At 36.1% G+C, this 16,181-nt stretch overlaps 1 protein-coding gene across 1 annotated transcript in view; it reads right to left on the reverse strand.

The window, feature by feature from the left end:
* LOC140169207 (uncharacterized) overlaps positions 1-16,181 on the reverse strand; it is a 47,221-nt gene that overhangs the window by 17,293 nt on the left and 13,747 nt on the right. The window contains 12 exon segments of the mRNA XM_072192464.1: positions 610-657; positions 1,374-1,515; positions 2,944-3,158; positions 4,441-4,590; positions 5,221-5,374; positions 6,539-6,630; positions 7,488-7,670; positions 8,500-8,655; positions 10,105-10,264; positions 10,682-10,938; positions 14,197-14,226; positions 15,713-15,976. Of these exon segments, the coding sequence (XP_072048565.1) occupies positions 610-657; positions 1,374-1,515; positions 2,944-3,158; positions 4,441-4,590; positions 5,221-5,374; positions 6,539-6,630; positions 7,488-7,670; positions 8,500-8,655; positions 10,105-10,264; positions 10,682-10,938; positions 14,197-14,226; positions 15,713-15,976 (1,851 nt within the window).

The following is a 16,181-nucleotide window of genomic DNA, read 5'->3' on the forward strand; positions in this document are numbered from 1 at the left end:
CAAAAACTCCGTGTATATAATAGATTGTGATTTGGGGCTAATTTGAGAATAGTTAATGCCTCGAGTTTCAAAATAGTGATTTTTTTGATCAAAAACCTCGACAATTCAAGACTCTGTAAAAACAAATCAAGAATTATCTGGGATAATTGCAACTAAGTGAAATGAAAGTTATGATCTAAGCTACCAGATGCATCATTAATTTCCTGACTATGATATTTAGTTGTGGGAAAAGATTACTTTAATGTTTTGGCGGGATTATTTCCCGCCAAAAATTTCAACCAAAAAGAGCATGTAGCCTTAAGGATAAAATCGTCCCGTGAAAATCGTTACCTCCTGTTTGTTCTCACGAAATACGGGAAATATCTACGGTCTGGTGCCGTGTTCCATTCAGCCATCGGCTTCATGGAATACGGCACCAGACCGTAGATATTTCCCAGTATTTCGTGACCAAACAGGGGTTTGTACCCACTGGAAGTTTTTAGTGTACAGCGTTCTGTTTATTATTATCTTACAAATTGAATGTAGTAAGCACTTCAAATTACACATAGTAAGAACCAAAATGAAGAAAACAATACAGAGACCTTGATATAATATGATAAACAATTTTACCTTCGTCATCGCCAGCAGTACCCTGCGATGGACTTCCGGTTCCGGAAGCTGAAAGGACAAAAACAAAAAAAATAAAATCTCGTTGATTCTGATCAGGTATTATATTTAGGTTGAACTTCTTTGCAAACAAACCCACAATGTTTCAATTTCACAGCAATGAACAAACGAAACCCATCATCGGTTTCATGCGTGCGAGTTTTCAACAAAGAAGTAATGTATGGTGACACGAACATAACATAAGCATTGAAATAAGTAAAACTTTATTTTCAGATAGCCAAATCAAAAACAAGAAAATTTGCGTCACTTGTCAGCAAATTTCGAAAGTAATTTCAAGTAAAATAAATAACATGTATATCGTCCCCGCCCTCGCCGATTTTTGGAATTGCTCCCTTACTTTGCTTCTAAAATTGTTTTAATGAAAAGACATGTTAAGAAGTTCTTAGTTATCATGTATAAACACATTGCAAACACTTTCTTCGAGCTAGGGGCAGGGCTTTGGGGAATTAAAAAAAATATTAGGGGCCTCCCCGCTTTTATGACGTGTTGACAAAGCTTTTGCAATTGCAATTGTACACAGAAATGAATAGCAAATTTGTAACAATTTAACAAATAATAAAGGCCTCCCTCGCCATATCTAGAGAAAGTGTCGACGATATACATGTTATTTATTTTACATTCCATAACCCGACTTTTTTTCCTTCTTGGTTAGTTAAATTTGCGATGTTGTACGTATTTCATAACATTAGGCTTTTATCTTAAAATACCTGAAAGTATTGTCAAATTGACAAAAGATGCCGACACATCTCCGCCCGATTTAGCACATATCCATTGACCTTCATCAGATGGTGATACATCACTTATGGTGAGGGCCCATTCCTGGTTACTGGTGTCCTCGTTGATTTCGACCTTTAAAACAATAAGTGAAAGAATAAAGAATCACAGTATATGGGTTTTAGCTAAGAATGATATAACAGAGTTAAAACTTGAAGAAGATGTTTATGCACGCATTTTCCTTTCTCTTTGTGTTTTTGTTCCCCGTGTGTTAATATTTTGTTTCCTGCTTTTGGTTAGATGTATAGACTGTGCCCAGAAATAAAAGTGCCCGACAATACAGAGTTTTGGGATATGAAATGTGCGCGCAATAAAGTGCTAACCCACACTCAGCCCATGTCACTGGTTTCTAGATGATTGATAATCTATTGGATATGGGATAAATCTGATTCGTAGAGGTCATTTAACGCACTCGTTCATGTTTAAAAGATCATGCACTATGTTGTATGTAACCATTTTCATATTACCGTTTTTCTAGAAACACTGCCTCTGCTAGCCTTGTAAAGGACAACATTCAAGGATTCCAAATTGGAAAGTCCGTGTTTCTAGATGATCTTGGAAACAGGCAGAAAACTCTGGGCAATATAATGCTACCCAGAGGATGATTTAAGCACTTCCCAGCAAGTCTTGCGGTTAGCACAGCTGTGTGAGTGAACATGACACCACTGCCCGCCCACTGCATACACACGTGCATGGTTAAATTTGATGTTGGACAGATATATTTACAATAAAAACACCTTCCAAAGGTTGGTCGATTTCACATTTTATGTTATCTACGGAAGGTGTGAATTATCCTTCATGCATACATCACTTTAGATAATGACAAGTAATAATGACACACGGGCAATTCTAAAACAACATCTTTTGCACAGAGTTCAATGGGATTTGAAAAGTTAAGTGGCAGTTGAAACTCTAGTGATAACACTTTTACAGTGCATGATGGGGCTTCCTTAAATCATCCTCTGAATGCTACCCAACTGTTACTGGTTTTACACTGGAATATGTGCTTTACCATACCTCGAATTTTTTGGTACTTGCATTGTTGTAAAAACAGAACTTCTTTGCCAACTTTTCCACACACAAAAAAAATCAATATTTACTTAAGGCAGGTGTTTTAAATGCACATGATTTAAAACCAGTAACATGTCGGGCGAAAAAAGGCGAAAATATAGAACGACTCCACACGCCATGCAAGATTCGCATCAACGGGCACTTCTGGGGTGCGGATCAATATGAACCTCTTTTGTGCGCGGAGAAAGCGACATGAAAGTCCTTACACGCTCACAATATCGTGCCATGAGCACCCTGCACGCACATCTATTTATTGAAACGCACTCGATCACTTCCCAGATTCGTGATCGATTGCCGCTTAGACTTGATGCGGATCACAGGAGTGTACATTGAAGCGCATTGATGCGGATGTCCCTCAAGTGTGGAGTAACGCCAATATGGGCGGTTTGTAATAATCTTGCATTCGTCACTTTGTGTAAAGCATTATCTTACATTGTCTTTTGAAGAAACTAATGCACCATTGAATGAGACAGGTACGTTTTCATGTGTCCAGACTATACTATCAGAACTCGATGCCACCGTCTTGCAGGTCAGCGTTACACTGTCACCCTTGGTAACACGGATCTTCTTGAAACTACCAACTCCTGGAATAACTTGGTCTTCTACTTCATATGGAGATTCTTTCACGGCTACTTCTATGTTGACATCTGTTTAAGCGATGAGAATGATAAGAATTCACATAATGATTTACAAACAGAACGTCACTTTTGAACAAATTCATCAGGACTGTTCCATAAAACTGTATATTTTTTCATATCCGGTAAAACACACTTACGTGCAGACGTTTCGATAGCTACCAGCTATCTTTCTCAATGCTACTGTTGATGTGATGATCGTTGAACAGCTGTTGTTGATCTCTGCTTGGCAACGGAGTTGCCAGACGATTTGTCCATCAACAGGTCGTCAAAGATGTGACTTAGGTTGTACTGGCCCTCGTCTCGGTTCATTGTGGTGCCTTGTTTTCTGATGGTGATGGCCTCCTTTATCCATCTTGTGTATTTACAGTACAACCTAAGTCACATCTTTGACGACCTGTTGATGGAAAATCGTCTGGCAACTCCGTTGCCAAGCAGCGATCAACAACAGCTGTTCAACGATCATCACATCAACAGTAGCATTGAGAAAGATAGCTGGTAGCTATCGAAACGTCTGCACGTAAGTGTGTTTTACCTGGACTAGTATATGAAAAAATATACAGAAACGTCACTTGTGTAGAGCGGATGTGGGTCATTTAAAGATCATGTCGCAAATGCTACAAAGGTAACATTGATCAATGTTGTTAACCAGAATTTTGTTAATGAATGTTATGTTATTACATTGATGTGAATTGGATTGTCTGTGATTTAATTTGTTAGCGACTAATGATTAAAAGTTATCTCACAACCCAACGAATCACCCTAATCAGTGCGATACTTTTATCATCATCAAGCAACTTGAGAAAAACAACACGGTGGCATCTTATTCGACTACCGGCTTTTCTTGTTTAGCTTTAAAGCCCATTCAGTGAAAATTTGGTGTATATTGCTACGTATATCACTACGTATTTTTGCACTGAACAAAATATTCAAAAGACAAGGAAAACAGCAGTATTGGCGAAGTTGAAGCACCATTCAAATACACGCAGCTAATGTAACTACGTAAGTAGAGAAATAGCAAATTCATGTAAAATGTCTTATTTTGTAAATTAATCCATGGCTTTCGGCTTTACCCCTAACAGGCTTTGTTAGCACATAGATGACACTAACAAAGGTGTCAAAATCTGAATTTTGATGATGTTTTAATACTTTCGGATGAGCAAATCACTGATTAGTCCTGTAAGCGTACAACAAGCTAGAATTTCCTGCAAAGAATCCACAAGCACTTTCTAAATAAATGTTCAAAAACGAAGCCGACCACAAATAGTGATTGAGGGATTAAATAAAGCATTACCAGTTCCAATTTCAAACTGTCCTTGTGTTGTCGGTTGTTGGGTCGACATCGTTGTCGGTCGTTGTTTAGTTGTCGGGTTTACTGTTGTTGGATTTTCTGTTGGCTGTTCCGTTGTTGGTTGCTTTGTTGGTCGTACAAGCTTTTCATCAGCTGCACCGAAACGTATTCAAATAATAGACAAGAACGTGATTTAATTCTCATAATAGGCATAAGCCCTAATGACTACCGGAAGTATTTATAATGCACATGTAGCAAATGAAGGTCATAAGATCATCGAGATACAATCTAAAGATTTGAGTGGTGCTGCGGAAAAATTAAGAAAGGGCGTCAATATGAAGTTGATCGTTGGGGAACACAATATGATGCGCAGTTACGGCTCCTCCCCTCCACACCCCACACACACGTTTAGAAAAAGAGCGAATTTAAAATTGCCATGATTTTGTATGACTTCTTTTATTAATTATGCAAATAAAACACAGATAAGAGATATCAAGTAGTTTAAAAAGCCTGTCTTGATCAGATGACGCAATTGATTGGCGCGGTTTGCTTAAGGTACCGCATTCGAAACAAAGCCGTGTTCGAATTATATTAAGTTTGGCTTTAAAAAATTACTACATTGCTTGTGTTTTTAAATCATATAAAACTGGTAAGAAAAACGTATTACATAGAATAAATAATACTGTTTATTGTTTTTTTATGATTACTCCGTATCCGTAGCCGCTCTTGTAACCACAGGTAGTAAATGATTTATGTACTATTAAAAAACACACACTTCCGTACCTTCTTTTTGTTTCTTACAGAAAAATGACATCGTTTCTGCACAATCAACGGTCTTCCACCTCCCATCATCTGAGCGCTTGAGGTAAACGCAATCCCTGACGTCTCCAGTACTATCCCACTTAGGTTCATTCTTACTCCAATAGGTGAAGTCTTTCTATAAAATTTAGTCAAAGATTAAAATAATACCAGTGACGGATATTTGTCAGCTTTCTTGAGGCTCTAATTTGAAAAAGGGTGCATTATATTCCATTCCCCAGCTGTAGCTTGCTTCAGCTTATTGCAGTCCTAGTCAAGCTTGGGGGAGGTGCACGCTGGTATTTAGGTAGGGCCCTAACATGTACATTCTTTTGTAATGGTTTTGTTCAACCTATTGCCCTCAAATGGTAAAAGGTTTGGAACATTTGGCAGAGGAAGTAGAATGTTAGTGATGCAAGTAGAACATTTTTATCATATTTAAGCCCTTTCAAACACGGTTGTTCGATGTATATAGAATTGGCTTCATTATTAAGAAAATGAAAACTATAGATGGCGCTATTTATCATAAATCATATTTCTTAATTTTCAAGGTGTATGTAATCAATACTGCCATTTAAACAGATGGAATAGGTAAAACAAGCAACAAAGACATTTTCTAAACACATTTCATCAAAAAAATAAAAGAAAGGAATTATTTTTATTAAAAGCCTGAAAGAGTAATTTCCAGTATCTAAATAGCGCCACTAATCTTGTCATAAATAGATACATTTTATATCCGAAAAAGCTTTAAAAATGCTGTGAAAGTTAATAATGTTGTAAATAAGAGGAAATTAAAGTTGAAAATGACTCAAAAGCATCTATATACATTAGTATGATATGGCTTGAAGCTGTTTCAGCCTAAAAATTGTTTTGTACATGATGTCTTGTTTGAAATCACATCAAACAACCGTGCAAAACAGTCGCGGGTTAACTGAATAATTAAGTTGAAATCGTTTGTTGTTTTCTTTGCATTGGTCGCAGGAACTCTATCCTGGTGATAGAATGAGGATTATATCGTTACCCTAATGTTCCATGTTAAATATCAGATTTTGAATGATCGAAATGCTAGATGCAGTTTTTTCTTTGTCAAGATATCACATGTGTACTCTACACCCATGTTATCATTCAATATATATTACTATAGCACCCACATAGCATACTAGTCTTGATTTGTTGTTCCCAATGGTTCATAGGCCTACTATGTTAAACATAACAGACTGATAATAGCACATCAAAACGAGTAAAGTATTAAGAGCTAACAAGAAGCATATTCCCAGAAAGAAAAAGAAGCAGCTGTACATACTTCTGAGCCATCAGCATTGACATGCGACCCCTCCCTATCTTGGTCGTTCAGTCCTATCCAAGCTCTCTTAGCACCCTCGTCTATCATAGAACCTTATAAAAATGATTAGAATCAAATAAACAATGCCATTATAAGTAATTGTACTTACTCTTGGATGTTTGTTAAACACCAATCATAAGGATATATCGGGGTGGGGGGGGCATTCATGTATAAAGTTGTAAGCATCCGCGTGAACGAAAACACGGATTTAGGGTGGTTTTGAAAAGCAAAACGAGGATCCGCGCGGATCCGCGATTAGGGTATGAAAACACTCGTTTTACTAGAAATTACTAGAAAAAGGGTGTGTTTTTTAAGTACGATCCTCGCTTAGGGTAGTTTTTTTTTTAAACTACCCAATTAAAGTGGTTTGCAAGAGATTTTAATACACACCAGATTTTTGTAAACCAAACCAAATTTTAAGCTTACCGATATTACAGTCACTGAATGACACTCATACCGACGCATGCAATGTGTATTTTAGTTTAGGGGCACATTTTAAACAAAATCTTCACTTAGGGTGTGTTAACAATGTCTTTTCTTGTTTAGGGGTAAATTTCAAACCAATTCCTGGCTTATTTGTTTAGGGTTAGTTTGACAAATTTTGGACACCCTAGCATAGGGTCATTTTTGAAAGTCTTGGCTCTTTTATATATGAGTGCCTCCCCCCGGGATAGATCAATACTCTGGCGACTTTACTCTATAAAACCAACATTTTAAATCTTTCGTCGTGACACATATACAGAAAAATGTAATAATTAATGAAGGATATAATACTGTATACCGTCCCTTTTGACTTATCGCCCTCTTTGATCAATGCAAAAGAGTGCAGACTGGGAGGTTTATATTTTTCTGCTATTCGTCAATATATAATATAATTACGACGATACAATGGTGTTATTATTTTCCTTACTTGTATGGAGCTGTTGTTCTTCATCGCTGTGGACACTGGACAGAGTAGCATCTAATTCCCCGCATTTATCTCTGGCGCCGTAAAATGTTAACTTGTCTTTAAATAAGACATAACAATGTTCGCCTAATATTTGCCAATCTTCGTTGTTTACTGGAGGTTTACTACTTCCGTATCTACATGGATCTATAATATTTAAAGGCAAATGGTTTGCATGAAAAACAAATCAAGACAGAGGCATAGGATGAGAGGTATATCGTGAAAGTGCTCTTGTGCATAATATGTGACCGTACATCACGAATGAGCCGTAAATGTCCTCAATTGTATTCTGAGTTACAGTGTAAAATGGGCATGAAGGTCATATTCATAGGTATTTCAATTTGGTGCTATGTGTATCTCATTAAATGAGGTATACGTAGCACCAAATTGAGGTACCTATGAATACGACCTTCATGCCCATTTTACACTGTAACTCAGAATACAATTGAGGACATTTACGGCTCATTCGTGGTGTACGGTCACATATGTCTGAATCAATTAATCTGAAAACTTACCATCGCTATCCTGCTGATTCTGTGATCTAATCCACAGATTGAATGATAAAAAAGGAAACGTTTTGAAGACTATCGTGACAATTATGTGCATAATGGAAAGATTCTGAACTTTTGTGAGTACACACACAGAAAAAATACACTAGTTGTGTAAAATTTTGCACATCCACTATGTACGTATAGAACCACAAAATAATTTTACCTAATACATGTTTTGTAGAAAACATCAAATTATCATGTAAAAAAATTACTAAAATTTTGTGAAGGATAAGTTTTGAAATAAAATATTTTAGCTAACAGCAGTATTGACACCCACAAAGGTAACCAACTCTGAATTTTGATGATTTTTACGATCCTCTGGATAAGTAAAACACTGATAAGCTTTTGATTATTTCGACGGCACCTTGCCACCCCTCTCATTACGCCACTGATTCCGCAGCTTAAGGAGATGTCCGATATCTTACCTCGATAATCTTTGTACAAATTAGTGACACAATGTTCATCTGTTGTGCCACACTCGCCATCCATTGAGCAGCATTCACCAGGACATGTCGCTTCAAAACCATTAGTGGCTAAGTTATCTGGTCCACATTTATAGTCATCCCTGTAATCTGGTATCCCTGTACAGTGAATCAATTGAATTAACTAACGAAATATAACATTGGGCTGTTCGATTTCAAAGCACCACATCTTTTGAGGTATATTTTAAGAATCCAACCGAATTTAAAAATTCAAGCGATGCAACAGTTTCCATAGAAAAAAAGGTGTAAGATTCTTCAATACCAAACAAACTGATTTCCAAAATATATAGCCACCTAGATAAAGTCCGCTGGACTTTGTTTTAACATACACAAAACTATCAACCTGGATTGATAATTTAGTTTAACTGGAATTGAAAAAGCAGTGCCGTCTTCCAAAGGGATGAATTTCAAATGGAATAGGCATTTTAAGGTTAACGCTGAATGGACAGTTTTTGAACGACCTTGCTCTTTTCTAAAATATTACATTAACTCTATTAACTGTTACAAAATAAAAATGTTTTGCTTCTTTATATTGTAAGGCTCAGAGAAATCAAATGATAATTTCCCAATCAAAAACAGTAAGTCCAGTTGACCAAATTATATTTCAATATTAATATTGTTTACTACCTGGATGAATGATAATCTTCACAAACGGATGATCTATATATATAGTATAGTCATAGTGCTAAGGTCATCTTAATTTAATAATTCGTTTCAAAGCCCCCACACGAATGAGTAAAATCGCCCGTTTTTTCGCGTTATTCCCGCTGGATTGAGTAAATCTCTGATTTTTTTCCGTTGTTTTATATAACACAAAAATCACACGTCTGACATCGTCAGACGTCAAAATAGCCCAAAGCATAAATCTCAAGAAAAATTCTTCATTCTGACCACAGTGCAAATTCCCTGAGAGATGAAAAGTTGGTATATTCTTGCCACAGATACAAAAAAATTGAAGTAAAAAAATTATCACAAAATTATTTAAAACCACATTCCATATTAGGTTTATAAGTTGGACAGAGCTTTGAGACGAAATATTAAGATAAAAAAATTAAGATGCCCTCATTATCAGCGCATGATGGTTCTGTTGTCATTTATAGATATTGACTCCGTGGAAAGACTTAAAATGAGGGAGTTTCGAAAAATTCTCTTATTTCAAAAACGGAGTGGTCTATTGTCAAAATTCAAAAGGTATGTGATAGCTGATATATTCCTCACCATCATCAGTTATTTAGTTACGTTTGGTTTATGCGATAAAGTACCCAAAACAACCAGTTTCCGACAATAGAGGTTATCCACTTCACTCATGTGTGACTTCTAACAAAAGGCACTGGTTCCCGTAGTATTCCTCATTCAAACTAATTCAATGCACGACCTCGGAGTTACCTGCATGACTTTGGCGGGCTATTTTGAAACAGTCATGGTTGCACATGCAGGTACTTCTTTAGAATGTCCTAAACAAGGTATAGCAGTCGTTGATAGGATATGCAGCTTATAGAACATGGATAACATCTATACAGTTCTTTCAAGGACACCCTGTAGACTTACATTTGACCGTAATGTTGGCTCTTGCTACAAGCCCCGTGTCTATCTTCATGAGCATAGAATCTGGTAACACCACACATTTTAGTACCACATTGTACCTCTCAGTAACATCCCTGATTTTAAGAGTCCAGTCTAGGTTCTTCAGATCTTCTTTAAGGGAAACCTATATTGAATTAATGAGATCAAATTACTATAATGATCTGCAAGAGTAGGAATTATTTCAACAATTGTTTCACTTACCAAGAGAGAAGGAGAACAATATTTATATATACATATGAATCAAAAGACGATGAAGTAGATTATCTACCACTTTTCCTACTTTTCTTCCTTTTGCTTCGTTTTCATGAAAACGGAGTTTAAGACGAAGAAGAAAAAGAAGAAGAAACAAGCGAAAGGTATGAAGGACTAAACAGATGAAGAAAGAGTAGGGTAGGCAAGGTGTTGAAGTAATCAATCACACCAACCAACAAATAAACAAACAAATAAACAAACAAACAAACAAAACGAATATGATGGTAGACAACTGTATGTTAAAATAGATCTAGAATACACTCCATTACCAGTCACGCTTTTTACATACCCTTCGATCGTCTAAGTATAAATAATCTCCTTCGGATAATCCGAAGCTTCCAGAGTCATCACCATCACCCCATAGTCCTTCTTTATACCAGAAAACTTTCATATGTTCCGATGGTATAACACATGTCATGCTGACGTCACATGTTATTGAGACCGTTGATCCTGGGTTGATCTGGATATTAGTCATTGAGCTGCCGTCCGGTTGTTCAATAATTTCCTCGATCTTCAATCCTTTTGTTACTTTTATTGCTACCTTTGCTGAGATGAGAATGGATTTAGAACAATATTACCTCACTTAACCCTAACAGGACCAAGTACTACAAAATACTACTCGATTCGTGCGTGCATCCCATGTGATGACGCTAAGGCACGGTTTCGCTGGCCAATGAAGCCCAAGACCCGTGGCAAGGTGTCGCCAACCCAGTGCTTGACATGCGAGGGGTCTCGGGTTCGAATCCCACCCAGAGCAAACAACTTCTTTCTTTCTTTTCTCTCTTTATTCCTTCCTTCTTTCCCTTCCCGTCGCCAAAAAGCCCCGTCATAATATGTAATATTGGTTGCTCTGTCCTCTGGGGTACATTATCCCAGCTACAAATCACACGACTATTTGCATGTTTTACTACTGTAGCTTGCATGCAAACTTTCATGTTCAAAACATTTTATTCAACGCTAAGTAATCATGAGGCAGTTATATGTTAAGTGTACCACAAATAGAGTATAAAGATTACATCATAAAATATTTCAAATACTACAATCATTTGCAAATTTAACCTTACACGTTATCTTTAATATCACATGCTTATAAATAAAAAATAATAATGACGTAGACATCATTGCCCAAATCAATTACAGACTTGACATTTAGTATGGAATATTTTTTCCCAAAATTCCAAGACTGATCTGGAAGGGGTCTGCATAAACCGTACTTTATCTGTACTTGACAGTTTTTAATACTTCCCCAAAGAATTTATTTTTCTGTCCTACAGGTGACCATTTTTCCATGTTGCCATACACCCAGGGGCATTATGTGCCCCACATGTAGTCAGTTACATCATACGTTGTCAACTCACCTTCCAGACCTTACCTAAAGCTAGATACTTAGTCGTCAAATGTTGACAGTTGGTAGTTACATGCCGTCAGGTTGGAAGCACATCATGACGCACAGAATAGGGTTTATGGTTGATGAATTATTACTCATCAAAATAATGTTTAAGTATACCATATTCAAAGAATCTGTTTAACGTAATGTTAGTGTGTGATTTTAAATCATTGTGATTTTTAAACTAGACTGCAAGGTCGTCAGTTTATTATTATTAATTTTAAGTAAGGCCGTATAAAATTAATGTTTTGGTTCTCGTCCCTCCTCCTCAATTTCTGGGATTTGTCAGATTTTTTTTTTTAAAGATTTTTAATTATTTTAGACTTTGGAATGATTTATGAATTTTTTTTTTTTAAAAATAAATTTATTAGAGAACAAGGACCACTTCCAAGTCTTTTTGTGGTACTCTAAGGGGTTTATCCCTCAGAATCAAACAAAAAAAAAAAAAAAAAAGTGCCTCATCGTTTCCTCGAGCACTGTTGGAAAAGACCGAAAACTACTGACAGTGCCGTAAAACGGGGTGAATCGGGACACCGGGGTGAATCGGGACAAAACACAAAAAAGTTTTTTGACACCAAATTTTTCAAACCTAATTGATTGTTTTGTGTGTTTCTCTTCCCATGTTAAAAAATGGACTGTCAGTATCAGAATGGTGGCTTTGCACATGTGATACAGGAAATATGGAGCCCAGGACACTAAAATGAAAATTTCCTCCAATTGCTCCAAAAAACTGATGTGGTCAGAACTTTATCCCTCCCAGTGGAACCATTGGAGGAAATGAGCTGGAAATGCACAGGGACCTCACAAAAAGTGTCATACATGTGCTGTAAAAGTGAAAATTTGGTTAGTCCAAAGAAATTTTTAATTTTGTTGATTTTTGTACTTTTCAGATTTGAACTTTTGAGAACGGGGTGAATTGGGACACAATGTACTGTAGCTTTAATGGTATTAAGTTTGGATTATTCTCTATGTGGCATCACCTTAAGCCTGTAATAGTTAGTAGTCCTCTACCCGGTACCACCCACCACTAATTTTAAAAACAGGAAGTGAGTTTTTACTGTCCCGGTACAAAATTTTACCACACCTAATTTTCAGAATTCCAGAAATAATTTTTTGACAGGATTTTCAGGTTTTAAATAAATACGTACTTTGTTTTTAAAATATTGTTATTAATTTGTTTGTATCTTTAATGGTATAACTTGTATTAAGATATGTATTGGTAAAACAGACCTATTTGCACCTTCATTGGGCACAGGTCATTGGGTAGCTCTATAATTTGACTTAGAATTAGAAAATTAGAAAAACAAATTTGAAAGCCACCCACCCTTAACCCAAAAAGTTTTGGAGGACAACCATTTGAACTATAATGTTGTTAGTCTTATCCTGAAGTTCCAGTAATTATTGAGTTAATTATGCTTTGAATATTGCTGTTAGAGTTGGAAAATGTTTGCCAATGTTCAATTTGTTGGACTGATAGAAATCATTCGTGAGTTGTTTTTAATGGCACTGGTTGCAAGTTGGTACCAGTATGGTATTGCTAAATTGCCCATAATGTGTTTGGCCAAAGGTTGTTTTGCTTTATGCTGTATGTACATGATAATTGTTATTGATGGAAAATCACATGCAAGTAGCAAGAACATTTAACAGTTGTCTGCAATATGTGCGAGTTGTCCATTTTGACTGGAAGTCACAGCTCGCTCGTTATTTTTCCTTTAAAAATGACACATGATTATCGGTATTTTTTTTTTAATGTTTAGGAGAAATGCAGTATTTATTTGGTAAGAAACACTGTAGTATTACCTTATGTAAGTAGTGATAAGAAAAGAACAATGAAAACTTAAGTTTTAACATGAAATGTGAAGGTCAAAAGTTTTATTACTTTTTTACCTTAACAAGTACAGTCCAGTTGAGGGTACTAAAGAACATCCAAGTTATGGCAGTAAACATGACATCAATTGTTGTTAAATTGTTCTAAATTATTAGAGAAGTATTTAAATACTTGTTTAATGTCCCAATTCACCTCATTTGTGGGGATAAAGGGTACAAAAACTAATTCAAACCTTCATCAAATACTATTTACTCTGCTGTCCTGATTCACCCCAAACTCGGGGTGAATCAGGACAATCACTTTAAAAAAAAAAAAAAGAGGTAAAGCACTTGAAATCCACTCAATCTAACATTACCAGTATGTAGATCTCATGTGTGGACATAAAGTGCACCAATGACTGTGGCAATTGAAGCTACAAAGAAAAAAATACAATTAAAGCCATGCCCAAACTGTCCCGATTCACCCCGTTTTACGGTGCTGATTTTACATTGAAAAAAAAACCAAACAAAAACACCTCCCTCCCTCATCAATTCATGAAAATCCTCTGGACGAGAACCAAAATATTAATTTTATATGGCCTAATACGTACTTGTATTTAGATCGGCGAAAGGTCTGTCACCTGTTGTTCCACATAATTCATACACAGCGGGCGTCGGCATCATAAAAATGGAGAAGAAAATAATGATGCGGATTTTAACTCTGAACAATGTGAGGTAACTATATTATACGCTGTAGAAAAGACGTAGTTAATCGGATGAACTAGATGAATACAATTTTGACTATACCGCCCTTCCCTACAACGTTCACGCGGCACCGATGCATTGAACCATAGATGTCAAAGAAAGGCTGATCACTCGTACACATTCATAATCTGCTGAGAACTTAAATTCACATGATTCAACGGCTATGTTCAGTTAAATCTATATCATGATAATGATGGGTCCGGCAGGTGGTAGAAGTCAGCAGTCAGAAATTTGGCATATGATTACTTCGTATGATTGTATTGGGAAAAATGCTAGTTTTATGCGCAGTTAAGGGCTTGGGTATGAACGTTTGGACAGTATTTATTTTTGGACATTGGAGCACATCAGACATATCGAATTGCATTCTGAATACGAAGAATATCATTCTGATATAAAATAATTTTGATTTTTTGAAATTCGCAATTTAATACACATTTTATGGCAAATCATTTAAAATTGATATTTTTGATATTTAACATTACTTGAAGTAAACTTTGTAAATCTGATGATTTATACTTAAAGTGTATGTAGGTGGGATGAAAAGCCGACGATCAATTGAAAATTTTGACCTTTCGTATTTGAAGATATGGATTTTTTTAAAAAAAAAAAAAAAAAAATTAGGTCTTTTTGGGAAAAAAATCCATATCTTTAATACGAAAGGTCAAAATTTTCAATTGACCGTCGGCTTTTCCTCCCTGCTACATACACTTTAAGAATATATCATTAGATTTATATAATTTACTCCGAGGACTGTTATATATCAAAAATTTGAAAAATATCATAATCTTTATTATTTGTCATAAAATTTGTATTATATTGTGATTTTCAAAAAATGATAATTATTTGATATCAGAAAGACATGCTTCGTATTCAGAATGCAATTCGATAGGTCTGAGGTGCTCTCATGTCCCACAAAAAATACTGTCGAAACGCAATAAACGCTCATTTTAGATCCCTTAAGAGAACTTTATTGGAATTTATCATCTGTGGCCACATGTCTTGAACACGCCCCATTTGCGTTGTGCCTTTAGGAGTAAATTATATCTTTGAGCTTGAAATCAGCATAAAATTTTACATAATGCCAATCACTCCATTAAAAGTATACATTTCTTGAAAGCCAGGAGTACTAGAGTGGGGAATGAGTTATATAAGTTGTGCAATCTGCCAGTGTTTATCACGTGTTTCCTAGAAAGTGACCTTCACGTGATCACCTAAAATATGATACATGGTACATGATGCGAAATCGGTTATTTCCGCTTTTAGGGCCTTGAGGGTCAGACTTGACAGCTGGCATATTGCAAGAATGTTATTGTACTCGTAATAACACATTGTTAAATTCATATTTCTGGAATCACATCTTACCGCGAACATCAATCCTGAACTTTCCTTCAAATGGATCGGAATAGCATTCCATTTTGGTCTGAGTGCCAGGTTGCAATAATCCACCTTCACCAACACCCATTGATAAACTCCATTCTAAATCTTTATCCACCTCACTGACGCTATAAGCCCCGATTATTGGTATGATTGGCTCGTGAATCCCGCCATCACGGGCCCTCCAGTATGGCGGGGCTGCTTGACTTGGGAACCGGCAAGAGAACGTCAGTGGGCCGGCGTCTCTGTCGACTAAAGAAATTGAACGATACCTTAATATATTAATTATAATTTTGAAGGCATTTCTTCACAAATAAATCATTGTGTATACACTTAGTTGCTCAGAATGCAATACCAAATAAAATATAACTACATACAGTAACATTATACAGTTTAAAAGACTAGCTGGAACGTTTTTTTCAACAAGGAATCTGTCATAACATATGTGACGTGTCAT

This window comes from Amphiura filiformis, chromosome 14, assembly GCF_039555335.1.
Source record: "Amphiura filiformis chromosome 14, Afil_fr2py, whole genome shotgun sequence".
Taxonomy (NCBI): domain Eukaryota; kingdom Metazoa; phylum Echinodermata; class Ophiuroidea; order Amphilepidida; family Amphiuridae; genus Amphiura; species Amphiura filiformis.